At 42.2% G+C, this 20820-nt stretch overlaps 1 protein-coding gene across 5 annotated transcripts in view; it reads right to left on the minus strand.

The window, feature by feature from the left end:
• Positions 1-20820, minus strand: part of MSRB3 (methionine sulfoxide reductase B3) — a 117298-nt gene that overhangs the window by 17036 nt on the left and 79442 nt on the right. For 3 of the 5 annotated variants that reach the window (XM_056340764.1, XM_056340762.1, XM_056340765.1), the window contains one exon: positions 13762-16498. The exons of the other annotated variants lie outside the window; for them this stretch is intronic. In XM_056340764.1, coding sequence (XP_056196739.1) covers positions 16334-16498 — 165 coding nt within the window. In that variant the 3' untranslated portion in view covers positions 13762-16333. Of the gene's footprint in view, positions 1-13761; positions 16499-20820 lie in introns of those variants that run through there. 5 annotated transcript variants of the gene reach the window in all.

A 20820-nucleotide genomic window follows, 5' to 3' on the forward strand; every position in this document is an offset into this window, starting at 1 on the left:
GCTAACACTGAAACTGAAGAATTGAAAATGCAGTCTCAGCAGCAATATCCCTCGAACTGTGCTAGGAGGAGAAAAGTAAGGTAAAGCGGGTGGCTGAGAAAGGGAGCAGTGTGCTTGTCTGGTTGGTGGGTCCCCACAGGGAAGCCCAGGTGTGATGGGCTCTTCCTTCTTTACATCCCCATGGCATAGCATTGAAGTCTGTAAGAATACCCTGCAGATGCAGCCAAACAAAGCCACGCAATCAACCCTTTGTCATCAACTGCCACCAAAACTACTGGTACGTGTCCTCACTACTACGCAGCGTGGCCAAGGAGTAAGACAAGGAGGTACAGTGAGGAACACGCTGGCTGTCAGGGGGAAGTCCTCCTCTCAGGCTGGGATTTCCCAGTTCATTTGCTTTTGTAAAGAAATTATTTTTCATCATGCTTAAAGTCGGTTCCACAAAGTAAATCCTGTTCTTTGTTGTTCACTAGCATCACTGAGTCTTTTGGACAAGGCCTGGAGGCCTCTTCCCCGTGTTGAACATGTTAAGTGTCATGAAGGCGGTGGGGGTGGCTGAACAAGAATACAGCTGACTGCCAGAGAGGCTGGTGGTTGCTGCACTGGCAATTTTTCCTTTCACCAGTCATTTTTAGGCAAGCCAGGATGTTCCCTTCTCTTAACTCCTGGTCTAAAAGTACAAGCTCCAGATTGCTTAATATTCTAGGTGTTGAGGGAATTTGAGATTCCTGCAGTGGGACAAATGTCTACAGAAATTCTTTGTAATATTTGAGACTTTCTGTAATACTTGAGTGGATTTAAAATGTCTTTCTCTTTACAACAGCAACATGAGAAAGCACAAAGCCTCACATATCTGATGATTGCACGAGTGGGATTTTTTGGGAGGGGGAATTACTTCAGTCTGATCTTTCTCCATTATTTTTTATTTAACTATGCATTCCTCAGTTCAGCTTTACTTAAATGAAAAGTAGAAACAACAAAGTGGCCCTTGCGTGAGGAACAGCACTTGGAAGAGACAGTCCCTGGGAGACCACAGGTGCTGGTGGCCTCATTTTATATGACGGCGACTGATATCCACCAGTGTCTGGAAAAACCAAGTCTATCCATACGAAAACCAAATCTCATGTGAAATACAGGCTTTCATGGATCATCTAGTAAAGGTGAACGGTTTTCATATTATATTGAACCCTAGGAAATAAAAAGCAAACTGCACTGACAGGATGCATTGACAGTGCCCTTTCTATGGCAGATTTTTATGTGTTTTCCAGAATCGTTAATTCTCTTACTTCAGAGTCCCTCTCGCTGTGGATTTATGACACATTTCCTGCCTCCCTCCTCCTCATATGTTCCTCCATCTCTCTTACTTGAACTACTTTAAAGTGACACGTTGTCGCATATCCATGTGATGAAAGCAAGCACATAGCTCCAGACCCAACAGAGCGTGTTTCTTTGCAGCTTGGTGACCCCAGACCAGCCAACACACCCTGTCAATGTGAGCACAAATGCAAGGGACAGGCAGAGGGATTCCCACCAGGCAGGGAAAGGCCGCAAACTGGGACATGGAAAGGCTTGGCTTGCATGGAGCAGTCAAGATATTGCTCTTCTTCAACCCTTTGGATGACTGCTTGGGGCTGCCAGATGAGAAGTAAAACTCTTATTGCTTGTACACAGCCCATGATGGTGGCTGTTTTTGACAGTCTCCTCTGGAATAGTTACTCTCCAGTAACTTCTGCTACCTGCTGCAGGTGTAGTCACCTTAAAAATACAAAGTCACCTCACTGCCCATCAGCACTGTCACCAGTGACACACCCCCACCCCCAAAACCTCCCTCCTCACCCTCACTCTAAGCCTAGGGGGCATCTGCTTGCTCAGCCTCAAGTAGCAGGGAAGCAAGGTCAGCATCCAGACCAGAAGCTAAGGGTCTCTCCTGCATGGTCACACATGTCTGGGGACTAAAGCAAGGATGGCGAGTTAAAGGTTCCCTGCTCTCAACATTACTGTCTGACTGACCTCAGATGGCTCATAACTGCTTTTGTGCCTTAGTTTCCTCCTACGTAAATGATATGAGTCTACCTGTTCCCATGGCTTTTAAATTTTTTTCCTTTCTCCCTGTGTTCCTCCCCCATTCTTACAGATTCAGCTCAATGTCCAAGAGCATCTGCATTTGCTAATGTTTTGAGGTTAAATAATTCAAAACATGTTTTGAAGTCCTTCTGCTTCTCAGTGCACTGCATCTCATAGAGGTGTGAGATTCTAGCACCAGCTCCAGACCCACAAGTGAAGTACATCAAATGCTGCAGGAGATCACTGCCTTTGCCCCACTAATGCACATCCCCATTCCCTGCCTAATCCAGGGAATCCCCTTGCTTCATCCCCCACTAAGAAATGTTTATCCTTAAGGCAGCCTCCCAACTCCCTGCAAAAATCAAAATGCAGAATACCTTTACAAATACAGTGCTTGTTAGTGCCCCTTCCCGGGATGTGTGTTCCTGGGTAGCCTTTCCAAAAGACATCTTGAGCAGCAGTAATCACTTGTCCCAAAGAAACAGCAGCACACAGCAACTTGCTGCCTTTACCTTCTGCTGGGCAGAGGCTTTTGGAAGATTTGCAGTTTTAAGGGATGTTTTCATTTACCTTTGAAATGATGTGGCTGCCTCCTGCAGCTTTCAAGAGGCTGCATGTAGCCTGGCTGCACCATCATAGGGAAATTTCCTGTTCCTGGTCCGTGCAACCATAAGTTAAATCTCAGGGTTTCTCTGCATAAATGTGGATCTGCACTCTGAAAAGCTTTATGGTGCCAGAGTCTGGAGTTCCTCTGTTGTGTAACCTCCACTTGCAGGATGCCAATGCTTCATAATGTTACAACTATCAAGGCCCTTTTTGCTACCACCAAGTAAAAAAAAAAAGTATTTCCACCATAATGCTTTTCAAATGTTTATGTGAAAATATATAGATCTACTTTTTGATCTACTTGTAAAAGTCCCTGCAAGAATGTGTCTCTAAGGATACCAAAAGTTTTCCAGTGTTACCATGACTCTTAGAGCTTGCTATCTATTGAGATTAGCAAAGGGACAGTTTTTAAAGAGGCCCCTGGAAAAAGATTACAAAACTTCAGAGCTGTATGCTCATACCCTTCCACACCTTTGCAAAGGATTTTAAAAATTTGCATTAGTTCAAATGTGTGTCACCTGCAATAAAAATATTCATTGATAAAAACAATTCAAAGCAAGGCTTGCACAGAGCTCACCAGCAGTTGCCCTGAGACAACAGTGCTCAGCACCTTGCAAAATTAAATTCCTCTCCTGGGGTGAAAGACAGAGCAAAGGGCAAGGCAACCATGTTCTCACCCTGGCTTTTCACAAATGTGCATGAGACTGAGGGTCTAGGGTGGGAAGAGTTACTGTAGGGCAAGCAAGGGTGAGCTTGCATGTGTACACTTAATGTGCATACACACGGGATGCCTGAGTGAGCTGCATGTGTCACACTTGATGAGCAGCTGCCCAGGGCAACCTCGCTTAGCCTCCTCTCTCCCATCCATGCCAGTGGTGGCCTCTTAAAGAATATCTGTTAGAAAGTTATCAATCTGCTTCTGCTATAGACTCCCAGCTTCAAGCATTAAATTGGTTAGGATATCCCTGAGCTCACGTTTGTGCCTGTATCACTGGTTTTAAATAGTACATGTATTTCCATAATTTTGCCTAATCCCTTGGAATCATGTGTGCTTGTGCGCCCCATAACGTCCTGTAGCACTGAGTCCCTCAGAGTAACTCTGTGTTGTACAGAAAGGTTCTGTCTCTTGCTTCCGCTAAACTCCCTGCCTGGAAATGACACTGGGTCCCCTCTAGTTCTTGTCCCATAAGAAAGTGAACTGCTGTTCCCTATCCATCTTCTCAACATCACCTTACAGTAACCTGGTCATCTGCCAGGACACTTTATACACAGACAAAGAAGCAAGGTTTGAGACGGAAACAGTTAAAATCTCACTTTGACAGCTGCATATGTGGGAAGCGGCCTGTTCATTTGGAAGTGTGAGAATGAAGCCCGCTGTACACAGAGAGGTGGGCATTGGTGTGATTTCTCAGTTTAGACCTGGTCGCTCCCCAAAGACACTGTTCGCCACCGCTGCAGCAGTTGTAAGGAGCTTTAGAGCAGCTTTTTGGGAAAGTTCCTTAACTCAAGTTAACCCACTGAACAGTCTATTTCAATACTATAGCTTTGCTCTCAGCTCAGATCTGCGTGAATTGTGCTTGGGAGTTTAGCATATTAGAAAACCAAAGAAATGGGAGTGAGCCAACCTCTAATTCCATGGAAGCGTCACAGGAGTCCTACCCCCATCTAAAGTAATCTGCTTTCCAGTCCTCACCTCCAAGTTCACAGGTATGCTGTGCAAAGAGGTTCTCTCACCCAGCCCAGGATGTGGCTGTGAGTGCTGCTGAGCTTTGCTCTTTGTATTCTCTTGCCTTTTTCTATAGTGTACGTACTCTACCAAAAGACCAAGGATAAATCTACTTTCAAAGGGACCCTAAAATCTGAGAGAGGGACAGTCTACCTGAAATCTCTTAAGTGCATCAAGGTAGTTGTCACATAGGCAAAGGCCTCTTCCACGTTTCTTGGCCAACTAAAGTTGGATACACATCTATTAACTCAGAGGGACAAATTTCTGAAGTTTTCTCACGTAGATAGCAGACTCTGTCTTTCCTGTGAGCACAGGATGGAGGTAAACACAAGGTGAATGCTGACACCCACCCAGGTTCATAAGTAACTATGGATGGGCGGCACCACAGGGAGTTTGTTGTGCAAATGCCACATAGAGCAAAAGCCAGCTATGGCTTTTGGGAGTCCTTTGGTGACAGGGCTCCCTCAAGGCAGCACCACCTGGATATGAATTACTTAAGCCAGAATAATATTGAAGAGTTTTCACATCATGTTAAACTGATACTATGGAGCTGGTGTAAGTCTTGAGTGCACATGTCTGCTCCAACTCATGGAAGGGACATTCAGCTTTGCAGTCAATATCAGCTTTTCATTCACTGGAGGCTTTCAAGATACCTTTCAAGACATTTTTGAAGCATTAGAAGGGGTTGGTTAGCTGTTTATATAGATGGGGAAAGAGCAGCAGAGCAGTGAAGTCATGTGCTACAGCATAGCAACTTGCCACTCCCTTTAAGGGGGGTGACATGTGGTCCCCACGATCTCCTCCACAGTCCTCCCAGACCCTGCTGATCCTCCCCTCTGCACCTGGTTACCAGATCAAGGGCTCATCTCACCCTGCTGTAAGTCAGTTCACCTCAGCAGTCCAAATTACCTGTGGCTTTATTGCTGGGTTAGTCTTCTGTGACTTCAGACAGCTAAACCAGCTCAACACCAGTATAAAATTATCAGCATGAGGGAACAGTAGGAGCGGAGGGACAGGGGCAGAAGGAGGGGTGCAGGACCACCATCACCCAGCAACAGGCAGCTGGTGATGGGTCAGAGCCACAATCCAGTTTCACCCACAACTATTCCTATTCCCATTCCTGTTCCCCTCCCCTCTTCTCCTCTCCTCTCCATTCACCATCCCTGGTTCACCATCCACCTCGCCCCCAGGACAGCAAGGAGAGCAAAGCATAGGGTCACAGAATGCACAGCACTGCAAAGGGGTTTGCAGGATAAGGCCCTCAGGTGGGAGAAGGGATCTTTTTGTCACATGCAAAATCAGTCTCAAATGTTCTCTGCGGTATTGCTCACACAAATGGCACAGGGCTGCAGAGGCACGGAGGAACCATTCCTGCCATATGTTGTCAGCCGGTGAGAAACTGCAGGAAAGAACGCACATGGCAGCTCCCAGCTGGCCTGGGCTACAGGCATCAAACCTACATACAGCCTTGCGGACACTATATAATTGTCCACAAGTAGGGCAGTCTGAATGGCACCCTTTGAATCACAGACTTTAATGTCTCCGGCAAATGGAAAAGCAGACATCAATAGATGATGAATATAGTGAGAATTGTATTCTAATTGGAAATAAGATGTATATTACCTTGTACTGGATCAAATAACATGATGGATTAAAATGGCTGTGCTGAATAATTGAGATCCCAGTTGTATAATTTTTCCTATCATTTTAAAGTTATGCCATGGAACCAGCAATATTCCACTAATAAAAAAAGGTTGCTCATAAAAAGGAAAAATATCAAAGAACCATCAGTGAACAGAAACATTAGAGAGAAGCAGAATTTTCACGTTCTTCACCCTTTTGTATGTGCAAGTACTACTTTACAGGCTTTGCTTCTTTTATAAAATTATAAACACAAAGAAAATCATGATGAGCAAGTAGTGTACCTCATACAAGCACATCAGATGTACGGTGATGCTGAAAATTTTCTCTTTACCTTTCCATCCCCAAGACACTGAGCATGAATTAGCAAGGCTTGATTTGATAACCGGAGTAACAGCTACATCCAGTTGTAAACTGGGCATTCAAAACATAAATATTTATGGGGTTTAAGCCAACTCCATCTGAAGAGATCTCTTTCTAAATCTAGGCGTGAGTAAACAGATTCCTTCGTACTGGGGCTGCTTGTCCCCTGTACCACACAAAGCAAGGAGCTGTAGCCACAGGCACATTCAAAGCCTCTGCATCATATTACTTACTAGTAGCTTGAAATTCAGACTACAGCCTCTTTTAAAAGATAGTATTTTTCCAGAAATGTTTATTTTAAGTTTAGAGCTGTTATTGTTATTTCTTCTCACTGGTGTAAAAGTCCAGTTGGAAGAGTTTTCTTTCCTCTGCATTGAGGTTGAAAATTCCTGGAAAGCCATGACAATATTCAGCATTCATGATTACACAGGCAGACATATTTCATGAAAATTGCATAGGCTTTTAATACAGGATTATGAATGAGCTCTAATGTTGAAATTATATTAGATTGAATTTCAGAACGTATTTAACATATTTCCATACAGCAACCTTGCGATGTCTTTTCAATAACAGTGATTATTACAGGCAGGCTGGTTTTTATGAAAACATTTGTTCAAGGTGGACAAGGCTTCCTGAAAAATGTTGTACATCTTTATGGCTGACGTTTTAGTTGTTTTGAATTAACTTTTTTCACAGCCAGAATGAAACATTTCACCATATAATTCTTCATACATGTCTTCAAACAAACTTGGAGACTTTGCTGTGGATTTTCTAAACTGTAATACAATCTCAGGCATGAAAACTCTTTGTGAGCTGGAGGTGAGCATTTTGTCCCAAGTTATCCTGTTACCCTTAAAATACAAATATTCTTAGCTAATGTCTGTCTTTTAAAGCAGTGATTGCCTCAGATGATTTGAAGACATCTCTAAGTATCACCTTGTAAACCATCTCAGGCTTACTCTTTTACAAGCCTCCTACAGCTGACTGCCTGGCTCACCATGGACCTTGATAAGGACAATCTGTTTGATTGAGTGGAATGGAGTTCAGATTTTCCCTTACTTAATGGCAAACACACCATTTACACATTGCCCAGGACAGCGTATGCATTTGAAAAGCAGAAGTCAGTGACTCACCTTTGAGATCTGCCCGTACGAGCTGTCTCCTTGCCTGTCATCATGGCAGGGCTCGAGGATGGTCCCCTGGACCACTGGCTCAGCCCTGCCATTTTGTCCCCTTCTTCCTCCCTTACACAAAGCAGCAGAGTTCATAGTCCTTTCTCTGGAACATCAGTGATTTAAATGTCATTAGTTTTGAAATGTATCTACTGGGTAAGGCTCAAAGTAACAGAGTGTGCCTTAGGCAATTTATGCTGTTGTCTCCTGGGGTTGCTGGACTTGCTTCTCCATATTCACTCGCTGCCATTAAGAGCACCTATATTATGTGTTACATTCATGCTGCATTCTATTTGCCTTTCATTCACACTGGTGTCAGACGGAAGTAATGCTACAGAAAACACTCAGGTTTTACCAGTGTGAGGCACTGGAAGGCTTTCCCTCAGTCATTAGCAAGTTTGATAGCTCTCAGTAGTCTAGTTTAGCCATTGGAGAAGAGCGATGTGTTTCCTACACTGGTGGCATAAACGCTTCCCTCACTTTTATACTGCTGGAAGAAATGTGTATTTTCAGGGCTAAAACAGTAATCCATTCACAGTATGCTTCTGAAACTAACCCTATTTTATTCACTTCTCTTAAATGGTCAAAACTGTGTAACTGGATGCCACAGGCTCTATACTCCTAACACCTAATAGAGATTCTTTGAAGGGATATTTTGAAGACATTTAAAATAGGAAGCTCTGTGCCCTGTCCTCACTGCTGTTGTGAAACTCTAGGTGAGTCCGCATAGATGTGGATTTTTACTGCAGTTTAATATTTCTAAACAACATTTTGCTGATTAAGAATGGGCTAAATCATCTCAAATTGATTTTTATTTTTGCCCTCTAACTTGACCTACAGAATGTATCTACTAATTAAATGTCAACAGGAAACAAATGTCTTCACAGTGGGAAAGTAGTTACCTATGGCAATTTTGGCTTGTGGTAAAAAAGCCAGGATGAAAAAAAAAGTCCACGTACAGAAAAAATCACATACATTTTTAAACAGTGTTATAAACTCATGCATGGCCACCCAGCTAGGGATGGAAATGGCTGGAGACACGTGGTTAAGCCAGGGTGGATTCAGTAATGTCTAGGAGACACGGCCTTTTCAGCCAAGCGGTCCTCAGATATGACAAGCCCTGTACTCTTAGGAAGAGCGGGCTTGGCCGGCTCCTGCTCCATCAGCGTCAGCCTTGCAATGCAATTCAGAAGGGAAACAAAACTCCCTACAAAAAGCACCTCCATTTGTACTAACATTAGGAACCTTTTGCACTGGTTTTTTTTCTTGCCATTCTGTATCACCTTTGCAAAGATTCATTTCTTCTGCTTTTCCATTAATGACCTAGAAGGAAATCTGACTTGTGGAAATCTCTGTAGCCTGAACAGCTGACCCAAATGAAAGATGAAATAAAATACTCAAAGGGAAAAGGAAAACCAACCATCCCACTTGGCACCTGGGTGTACAAAAAGTGCTGCTCCATTACGACCAAAACACTTTTAGATGCAACCCAATACTGGGCACTGTCTCAGCCTTTCAAGAAATCACTTTCCACTGTAAACACTGACTGCAGTCAATGCAAAATATTTATTCCTTTCATATGAAGATCTCCCACATGCTTTGAGGTATTTGAATTCATAAGTGAGAATACCAAATATTATTCCTGTTGTATGTATGTCAGCCAGCTTTTAGATGCTCTCCCTCTCTGTCACAGTCTCAGTAAGGATGAGTGAAGCTGCCCTTTGGCCAGACTGGTGTTTGGTTTAAAATGCTAGATTTGGGTGTTGCTAAGAGCACCTCCCACCACAGATGTCCTTGTTTTCCAAAGTAAACAGCCTCTGGCGTCTTGTGACCTGAACAGCCCCAAGCGTCTGACCTTGAAAAACAAAAAATATTTTATTTGAAAAGAAAAATCTGCAATCTAAATTATTTGGGGCACTGCTTTCCTTCCTCAGTAGGGTGCTGGAATGCCCAGGATTTGGTAGGAGCTGCTTACCCACCACAGACATACGCTGTAACATATCTGCCCTCTTATGATATATTAGGCAATGGTTTTGAGTTGGCAGGCTACTAAAAACCCTAGCCAAACAAAGATAAAATTGCAATTTATCAACACAGAATAATGAATTCATGGTCACTGGTGACTGCCGGGACTGGTGGTAGCCAGAAAACTGAAGTTGACAACATGGAGACAACAAATTCCAAAGATTCCTCAGAATTTTCTCAGCTTTGGAAAAAAAACCCAAAACTGTTTGGATTTTTTTCCCTATAAATTGTTCAAACTAGGAACAAGATAATATTATCACCTTTCTCAATATCTTGTGCAACAGGGCTGAAGCAGCAGAAGTGTATGAACACACTGTGATTGCAAGTATCTTCTGCAGCACGTTAAAGAAAGGTGTGAAAATGGAGCAATAATGATGCTTGCAGAGAGGTAGCTCGGGGTCTGTCTCAGTGAGGGGTCAGCAGTGCTGTGCTTTAGCTGGTACAGACCTTTCCCTTGAGAATTTGGTCCATGGGGTTTAGTATTCCTATTCTCTGTACTAGTTATCTGGAGGAGTCGGATTATCCAAAGGCATCCTCTTCCTATGAAAGATTTCGAGTCTTGAAAATATTTTATCTCAAGTATGTTGAGGAATCTTCCTCAGTAGACCATAGTCCTTTCCATCCCCTCAAGACTTGCAGGAGCTTTGTTTCACTGAAGTCAGTGGTGTTAGACAGATACCGGAATGAAGTTAAGAAAGAGGACCTATTTTTAGAGGGTTTCACAAGCCCATGTTGTCCTAATCTTACAGTGCCATGATGGAAATCCATGTAATTTAAGGTGACCAGGAGGGGCAAGCAGCAAGGGACAAAATGCAAATTCCTCTTTCTTCTTCTTCACCCTCCACCTACCCTTCCATCTGCTGACTGCTCTCTGGCTAGAAACTTGCTCTTACAGCGTGGAATTCCATCTCCTCACCAGCTGCAGTATCACTGAAGCTCTCGGTGATACTGACACAGTGATTTCTGTGAACCGGTACCAGCACCAACTAATTTCACAAAAACAACAGTGAACAGCTAAGAAATCACCAGGGGTGCTGGCTGTCACAGACCAGGCCAAATGTAAAGTGGTGTTCTGGAGGTGAAAGGATCTCTATGCTATTACAGACCTTCCAAGTTTCCCAGTCCCAGGGGTGCACTTTCATGGGAAGAAAAACCTCTTTCAGATCATGCCAGATCTTTTCTGCACTGCCCAGCGGTTATACCTGAGGATGTTCTCCAGATGTTCGTGTTTGTGTGAAACATACAATAACAAAGCTGTAAACTAGAGCAGACAATACCCGGACTGCAAGAAGAAGGGCTTTATGGTGGCCTGGAAAAACACGAAAATTAACTAGCCCACACACAAAATCAACTTTTCCACTTTAACAGGATGATAAAGACATATTTTATTTGCTTTTCCAAAGAACTGCTGCTATTCCCAGCAAGTGGGCACACACAATTTGTCACAGTTCTTATATTGCCAGTAGGTGATTGCTTGTATTTTGGGGAATATTCCTGCCATTTGGGCAGACAAGAAGTGAGAAGTATGCAGTCTAAGACAAGGTGAAGCTGCAGTTCAGATGGTTTTTAGGCTACAGTGAAAAAAAATAGTAATATACCACTGTCTGGAATACCAGCTATTGAAAAACAAAAGAGAAGAAAATCCTTGCAGCAACTGAAAATGGAGGGGATGGAAACAGACCTGCTGCATTAGGGAAGTAAAATTTCCTGGCTAAAAAAACTGAGACCACAGGTATCATCTGTACTGAAAGTATAAAGAGCACCAAATGAGAATGTGCTGGCTAAGATATCTACAGAGTAAAATGTCTGTGCTGTTTGCAAGCTGTCTAACATGAGGTGAATAAAACAGGAGTTTGAAACTGGAAGCCTCTTTTCTTTTCTGGAACCGCTTCTCTTTTTCAGCTGGCCTGTGTTGGCTAAGCAAAAGGTCTGAGAAGGCTGGCTGCAAGTCCTAGGTGGTCTCTGGGGAAGGTTTCTGAGTGTACTATTCCTGCTTAATTTGGGCTGCTCGAGTGTGTCCTGATCCCAAAAACATGTGGACATAACAGAGACCTTTTTGCTTAGTGCATTTACGTATACACATATACCGGTGGCCTGTATAAGAATTTCAGAACATTGCATGCCTACACTGCTCAGAGTCTGGCTATTTCAGTGATTTCACTGATTGGAGCGTGTTTGGAAGTATTATCTTGCCTTTTTTTTGCTTTTTTTTTTTTTTTTTTTTTTTCAGAAAAATGACTGTAAAAAAGATACAGTTGCAGACTGCTCTCACAGCTTTGATCTGAAAAGTGTAGTCAGACCCTGTGGTGTATGAATTCTCCTTATAACAAAGTGGGAGCAAGCCAGACTGAAATGCAGCTCTTTCCATACGCAGGATTAAACATTTTCGCAGGTTTATTGTGGGACCTGTAGGTGGCCTCATTTTAATAGTCAATAAAACAAGAACTAATAGTTCAGTTTGCCAATGAGCTAAGCAACATTTTGTCTTATTCTACTGAATCTGGAAGCTGATGAATTTGCTTCTAGTGCCATTGAATACTCTGCCATTTGTTCTGTGAACAAGTGGGTATAGAGCACACTGATTTTAATTTGGAAAGTGTCAACATCTGTTTTGTTTTCATCCTTAAATTCCTTCAAGGATGGGATCAGAGGGGCATGATTTTGAAACTCTAAGTTAGGACCAGCAAAGCAGCCTGTGTCATGTATTTCATCACCCCTCCCAGACCATGGGTGAAGGAGCAGCGGAGTGCTGGCCATTCAGTGACATTAACCACAGACATTTTGTAATATACTGAACAGTAAGAAAAACTAATATACAGCACATATTCTGTTAGAGAAGGCCTAACCTCATGGCCTACGAAATTCAGATGGCTAAAAGGACTGTGAAACAAGGCTAAGTGAATTACAACTAAGGCCTTTCAGCAAAATCAATAGAGTACCAATATCCTCATCCACACCTGGCATCACGTTTATGGTAATGCATTCTTCACTGTCACCCCAATAGAAGTGCTGACTTACGATGTTTTCTTATTTAACTGAGCCATTTTTGGGATGAGGAAGGAGAGGAAATACAATGGAGCCTAGCTAGTGCCACAGAAAGCTCCATCTTTGTCAGCTGTTGAGAGGGCAATAAGGTCTCATACCTCATGCTAGTACACTGGGCAGGTCTTATCCTATGGTTCATTATTATCATTATCTTGTGCTGGGCCACTGGAAGCAAGCTGTGTGCTTCAGTTGTATCTTGTCTTTCATCCCAAGAGATGACAGAGCCATCAGACACCGTTTAACTGTGAGTACAAATAAGGGGCCAAGGCATTACTTCACAATAAGCAAAGCCACGACAAGGTCTCTAGCCCTGCATCTCATTTTAGTGAGTACCTGTTGGTCTCTCGTTTCAGACATTGGTCAGACTATTACAGTTCTGAAAGGGAACTACAGTGGATGCGTAGGAGGCAGAGGCTACAAGGGATTAATATTTGTACTAACAGGCATTATACTAAACTTGTAAAATAAGTCTGTCAGCTGTCCTAGGACATTCTGCAATGTTCAAGAACAAGTAGCAAGTGAATTAATTTTCATATAACCCTCTGGTTCCCATGAATACAGACACGAGAGCTGGTTTGAAGACAGCCTGCAACTTCTTCCCCTCTCTTGCACCTATCTTTTATAACCCACTGCAGAGCTGATCTACCGAGTGGCATTAACCTGCTGCCCACAGGGCATTCCAAACCTGCATCTGTGGAGATGAAACCTTGACAGAAACAAACTTTCCAGCCAAATTCCTCCACTGAAGACTGAGCCCGGGCACCGCGGGGCTCCTGCAGCACCCCTGTGAGTCAGCACATCCTGCGCCGCATCTTTTGAAATTGGTCAAAACTTCTGCTAAGTAAAAGTTGAGCCTTTCTCTAAATGTTTCGCCTCTCTGTTGGGCCTGGATGCTTGTGATATTCTCTTGAAAGCTGGTAAGTGCAAGGTAAGTGCAAGGATACCTGGTACCCTGCAGTGCTGCACCCCTGCCAGAAACCTGCTAGAGATAAAGTGCTGATATACAAATATTCACAGTAAGTTAAGGGAAAGCTAAGCAAAAGCAGTTCCCTAATACCTGCTGCAGCTAGGGGTGCAAAAACCTGCATAAAACCAGATAAATAAGGAAGAAGAACAGAATCATTTATAAAGAAATTTATTTTATATTTGTGTACAACAAATATATGAAAACAAATTTAATTTGAAAAATGTGTATTTGATTTCTTAAAAGTATTCAACCCTCTTAAGGAAAGGTTTTAGTTATTAAAAAGGTACCGAAGGCTAAAATTATACTTGGATAATATATATGTGTGTGTACATATATATAAAAAATGTGTATTTTTATATATATAGTATATATAAATAACATGTGTGACTTACATGATATTTTAAGGTATGCTATTTAAACATCTGAGTAACAATAGAGATATTATAAAATATAGTTTGCAATTTCTACACAGTTTGCATTCAGTTTTCATAAGCATCTAGACAGTGAAAAATTTAAACATACAGAAATATTTCCTATTATTTTATATATTGTTCTCAGCTCCCAAGTTTCCTCTGTCATGATCACAACCAGACTGAACCAAATTTGGAAGGTTCAATACTAGTCCTTACTAGCATCTTCGGAGAGCAATAAAAGGAAATCTGTCTTACCTTGCACTGTGGTATAGTTTGCACACAAGAGAGAACAATGCATTTCCTATGTTAAATGTTCTAACTCCCAGAGATCACATACACCTCACCATATTGACTCATTTCATTGCACTCCATATCCTGCAAAAATAAATCTCCTGTAGGACAGCATACATTACTGCATACTGAAGTTTTAAGTAATATATTTCTTTAACATAAGGCAGGAATATACTGAAATTTGATAACACACAAATCCAACAGCAATCTGGAATTAAACCACATTTATGTACCACATTTTTATAGATGCTGCCTTTTTTATGTTTTTGTCAGAAAATGTGGTAGAGAAAACCTACTTTTCTTTAATTATAAGCAAGGGATAAAAGCACTCCTAGAAGAATTTGCTAAAAACCAATGGGACCAGGAGAAACTTGACCACCTTGAAACAGCAAAGGTCAGTCTGCACCTTTCCTGTAGCCAATAAGCAATTCCTTGCATGACATCTGGCTCATGTGAGTACTTGCTACAGCAGAGCCCGAGTGTTTTAGCTCTAAATATTTATCATCCTTATTTGCATCTATTTGATGTTAAGATATGTTTTTTTCACGTCTTTTTTATGTTGCTAAAAAAAGGCAATTCTGACCATTCTGTATGCTTTTACAGTAGCTCTATTTTAACTGAAGGATGTTTGTACTTTAGATAATACATCTATTACCACTGACAGAAAAACCTCCATCCTGCTTACATAAAGATCAGTGGTTGGCTAGTAGAAATAAAATTGGATCCAAACATTTTAGTCACAAAGTTTGCTAATAAAAGTAAACACTATATTCATTAAGCCTCTCAATGCTTAAAGGCAAAGTGGTGTTAGCAAATACTGTATGGTAAAGCTTGAAGAACAGTATTTTGCATAATTTCAGGCAAACTATTATCCAACAAAATCTAACAGCAGTTGTGGAAAACATGTTATGGGACAGCAAATCTTACTATATTAAAATTTCTGGAGCTCAGACAGGCTTTTTTTGAATTCATTTCTTACACCAACCCCATCACTCGTGTCCTACACCACAACTGCACAATTTAAAGGCTGCGGCCTTGTAGGCACTATGTATCCAGACCAGCTAATCTTTAAAAATGGGTACTTGAGGAGGGTATCCCTCTTTCTGCCACATTCATCCCTAAACATCCTTTTATCAGAAACCGTTGTTTTCTGAATCCTGGTAGCAACCAACACGATAAAGAGCCTAGTGTCATCCCTCATCTACTTCGCTTTTCAAGTTTATCTCTGCACTTGTCCATATAATTACCCCCTGCAGATTTCAACTTTAATTCAGATTTGATTTACAGTTGCTGAACAGGCCTCGCAAAAAGACAAAGCCTCATTAGTAGGCTGCAAAAGTGAGCCTTACTAGTTAAAACCTTGATTTAAATATCAAACAAAGGGGGAAAATAGACGCTGAAACAATGTTTACATCCTTTCAATCAGACCCTTGAAATTCTGGCAGTAAATTAGCCAAGGATGGGCTTTAAATCTCATCCATCTCTCTACGCTGGGAAGGAACAGCCGTAACTACAAGTTTTTGCAGGGCGTGGCTGATGCTGGGAGATGGCTGAATACATATGACCAAAGGCTGCATGCTTCGCAAGTCAGAACAAAGCAAAGATGTGCTAGGAATTCAGGATTTTCTTGTGCCCAGAAGTTTCCTATAGACTGGAGATAAACACAAGCCCCATCTCCCACACAAAAAGGAAGTGTTCAAACCTAGAGTAGCACAGCACTAAGAAGAAACTAATAACTAATGATGCCAAAGCTTCTTGATTTAAGGATTCCCCACAGCAATCTCAACAATAAGAAAGGAAAAGAAAACCTGCGGAGTCAGGCAACACATTTTTAAATCCAATTATATAGTAAATGCACTGGCAGGCAAGGCCTCTGTCCTGAAAAGGTGATGAAGAAGGATGGTGCAAAATGCTTTCACACATTTAAACATTCTTAGGATATAAGAAAGCAGGCAACTTAGAAAACATTCCTTGTAAGCTGTGTGGGATCAGCACAGTTTTCTGCAGGCTTTGCTTCATCCTACAGCTCAGCTTTGCCTGTTTGGGCAGGACTGGCATTACTGCTGCCTTCTCCGGCGTTGTTCTTGTCTGCTGGCTTGAAAGATAACGAAGCAGAGTTTGTGCAGTACCGTTTGCCAGTTGGGCGAGGTCCATCATCAAAAATATGCCCCAGGTGAGCACCACACTGAAACAAAATACAAGAGTATCACTGTGTCTCTGTGCAGCTTGACGGCATCACCGCGGTGTTAAGCAACAGCTAGCAGCGGCTTCCAAGGAAGCACACTGGTGCCTACATTCCCCTTTCAAGTGGGATTTACCACCTACATTTATTTGCAAGAGTGATCCAGGAAGATGATCTTCTGAGATACCATGGGCACCTGAGATTTCAAACCCAAATTTGCAGGGCGTTTCCCATCATGCCACTGCATATGTTTGGTTGGGCTACCATTTCTGGGAGGCCTCCCGCCTCTGTAACGATCTCATGCCAAAAGCATAGTTAAAAACATGGTGGTGAGGGCAGCACTGTCTGGTGCGTTTCACATACTGCTGTAAGGTTAGCTGCATAAGAAAGGGGCAGCCCAAGCCCTGGGCTCTCCTCAGCCTGCAGCCATCTGTGACGCCCTCGGTAAGGAAACACTAAACCGCTTTGTCATCTTTGGAGTATGCCCTCACACTCCTTTTCTTTCCACAGCCTGGCACTCTTCTGAGCATCAGGGTCCTTCTGGGTGCACCTCTGCTCCTTGCCCCTGGAGGGAATGGAGCTCTTCCACTACTCATCTCACACTACTTTCTGTAGTATATAGGACATAGGGACAAGGGGACTGAAAAAGACCGGTAGTGAAGTTACGTAAAATATTTCTGAATGAATAATTTTTAGCTAGGAGCAATTATAAATAGGAATGATGCTGAATTTGCTTTTTATAAGGAATATGTAACTACAATGGTCTGTTGATGCTTTCGTTCTGTATTAAGCAGCCTCAGATACTCACAGCGGTATTCAGGTTGAACACCACTGCTCCTGTCTGTAAGAAAGGTAACAGTCCCTTGCTTTACAGAACAGTACAATATTTTGAAGAAGATGATCCAGTTGATCCTTATTCAAGTATTAGGATTACTATCACTGCACACGATGTCTGACAAGTTACCTAGATAATAAGAATTTCTTGTAATTAGTCACTTTACATTCCACAAGTTCATTTTTACAGTCAGCCATGAGAAATAAAAAATAATAAAACCTTGCACTGAAGAAATATTTATCTTGAACAGGAAAGTCATGCTGCTTTACCAAAGAGCCTCCGTCTTCCAAGTCAATAGCTGCTCTCAGTGAGAGCCGGAATGATTTAACTGACATCATAGAGCTGCTCATGGGCTCACAGTCAGACAGCAAAAATTAAAGACTACAAATTATTCTTAACATTCAACAAATCCCAAATACATAGAGGCAATACTGATTATTCGGAACTGTGAATGGGTGAGCGATGGCAAATCTCTACCCTGCAGTTAATGCGTTACTAATGTTCCCCTGCTGTTATGGCCTTTAATTCACTAAAGCAGTAGGAAGGGTGTCTGTAGAAGCAGGTAAAGTCTTGGCTTCAAGTCAAACTCTCTCAGCAGACTGAAAGGCTGAGAGAGGGTCTCACGTCAGCTAGGAGGGACAGAAACTCTTCTTGTTTAATTAGCGTTGAAACAATAATCCCCACTGACCCCAGAAGCAGGGCAGGTAGCCATGTGAAGCCTTAGTGCTCCCACCCATGGATCCCACCCACACAGCCACACCACAGGGCAGGTTCCCTGCTCTTGGGAAAGTGTCACTGAAACAGCCACAGCAGTCCAGCAAGGACACCAATAACAAATAAGGGTGCTTCTAGCCCGTGGTATCAGCAGGATGAGCTCCCAGAGAAAGGCATGGATGACTTTGGGTTAAGCAGCAGCTGCTCAGCTTTGTAAGGAAGGAAAACAAAACATGGCAAATAAGGCAAAGGCAAGTTGCATCGGAACTACAGAAAACAAAGATTCAAGTCTTGTTCCTGGAAGATTGCTGGCTTGCCACCCTTTCCTGCCTTCTCCACTGCTTATTTTATTTCTTTTCATTTTCCTTTAAATTGAAGGCCTTTTCTGGGCAGTTCAGGCAGAAAACCTGAGCTGTTTCTCAGAGTGGAGTCTCTCACAATGAGGCATTTCACCTGATTATAAAGCTTTTCCATACCTTGGGGGAAAAAAAAAATCTAAAAAAACTTAAGTGTCCCAGAGAGAGTATTTTTCTAAATGCTCAGCATCCTAATTAAATCATCTCATCTCAACTAAGAATGCTTCAAAACCTTCTGGCTAGAAGTGTTAAACAGATCTTTTCCAGACTAACATTTAACCAAAGATAAATCATTCCCTCTCCACTGGACAGAAACAGAACAAGAGAAACCATAGAGAGAAACAGTCTGCTGGAGTAATATACTCACATACAGACTACAAAGACAATCTATCAAAAAGGTTTTCCTCACAAAACCTGAGAAGCTGTGTGAGAGTCCAAAGTAGTCTCATTACACCTTCTTGTGATGGCAGAATCACACCAGGATTGGATTACTGCAAAATTTGTTACCTTTTGAGATTACCCCTCACCAAAAATTTATGTGGCTATTCTCTCTGTAGACGACTCTATAACTCATCTGCCCTGAAAAGAAATGTAATTCAATCCTTTGTATCACAGTATAAGAAACCTGGCCCTCAGCTGAGAGCACAAAGGATGAATTGATTTTACTGTCTTCCCCACACATAGTAGGTGCCGACCATTTTTCTAGGATGTATATACATGTCTGCAAAACCTCCCAAAAAGAAACAATCATCTGTTGCGGCCTTGCACATAAATATACTGGGCAGAATGCGCTGGGACAGTGAAACGGTTAGAGTAAAGCATTTGAAGTATGTGTTTGGGAGCAGGCAAGGAGGGGTCACTGCTAACTGCCAGTATACTTGTATCTCCCAAGCCTCCTGGTTCTAATACGCTGCTGGGGGGCATGGAAAGTAGCTTGCAGTCAGCTGATGTAGCCAAGTCTGAGCTATCAATGTGTGAACAGTACTTCTGTGACTACAGAATTCTGTTGATTTGTACAGGTACATATTAACAGCTAGGGAGACCTCAGGGGAAGGGACTCTCAAACAGGAAAGAGGCAAAACCCCCGAGTCTTACAGTAGCGATCTTACAGTATTCCTCAAATTCATTTGTAATTAACTTCTACCTGGCACTAATCATTGACCTTTTAAACACATCCAGGGTGATGTGTTTCCAAAAAACTGTAGAAGTAATTTCTAGAATAATCCCATGAATGTCTGATTAATATTACAGCCATTTTCCCCCAGTGTTTGCTTTCTATAATGGAGAACATTAAAAGAGAGGGCTTTTATTCTCTCAGACAGGTGGAAGGACTTTTAAAGAAAAATTAACTACTTTTTCATCTGCAAAAGATTAATAAAGTTTTGGGTGTGGGAAAGGGTATTTCCCTCCAGTTCTACCAAGGCCTGCCATATCAATCGCACTGCTTTCCAGGCTGCAGTAAAACACTTTTTTTTTGCAGCTGCATGTGTGATTCACATTCCTAGGGCTCTGAGGAGGGGAGGAAATGGTTTTGTTATGGATACACAATGTAGCAGTATTAACTGCGCTGAGCAGTGGCTGCAAAGATGCTCACCGCTCCTCCAGCTATTTTCCTCCGTGACTTGATCATCTGTGGGGTTATTGCCCTAAGAAGATGGAGTAGCTGGTAGGAAGCTGCCATTGGATTATATAGCAACCTTGGTCGTATTTTTTTCTTAATGGTTTTAAATTCAGTTTTCAATTTTGCTTTAATTTTATGGTGTCTGCATGTGACTGCTGCTAATACTGCTGGTCTCAGGTCTGCTAACGCTATTTTGTTTGGCAACATGTAAATGACATTCCCAGATTCCTGGGCCTGACCACAGGCTGCCTTGGGCTCCTCTCAGGTGAAACCAGGAGCTCTGGCCATCACTTGAAGGGTGTCAGCAGACAGGCTCAGCAGGTTGGCAGTACGCTGATTTTAGTACTATTCAGGCTTACTAAGCAGAACTAAAGTGAGTGGGTTACGTTTTTGATTATGCCAGTAATCACCAGTGAAGCATGAGATTCCCAGTCTGCAGTTCCATTGCTACCTTGCTAAGGAATTTAGGGAAATGGATGTTCCCCAAAAGTGTTAAATGGATCTTCTAAAGCATATCATCAATGTAAAAACTACAGAATTATGTACTACACATGACACACTATCAGACATGCTGATTTGGCCATTAACATGTTGGGCCAAACCCTCTACCCAGACTGAAGTTAATGGATTATCCATAAAGACAATCTTGCCTCTTTTTGAAAAGCTTTTAACTCACTCTGAGCATTTATATGTAAGGACTGACTGACTAGTAAGGATGCATATCATCAGGAATGAAATCAGTTATTCCTCCACCAACACTGTCTGGAACCAGTAAATTATCACTACCCAAATGAAGCTG

Source organism: Falco biarmicus, chromosome 5 (assembly GCF_023638135.1).
Source record: "Falco biarmicus isolate bFalBia1 chromosome 5, bFalBia1.pri, whole genome shotgun sequence".
In the NCBI taxonomy this organism is placed as follows: domain Eukaryota; kingdom Metazoa; phylum Chordata; class Aves; order Falconiformes; family Falconidae; genus Falco; species Falco biarmicus.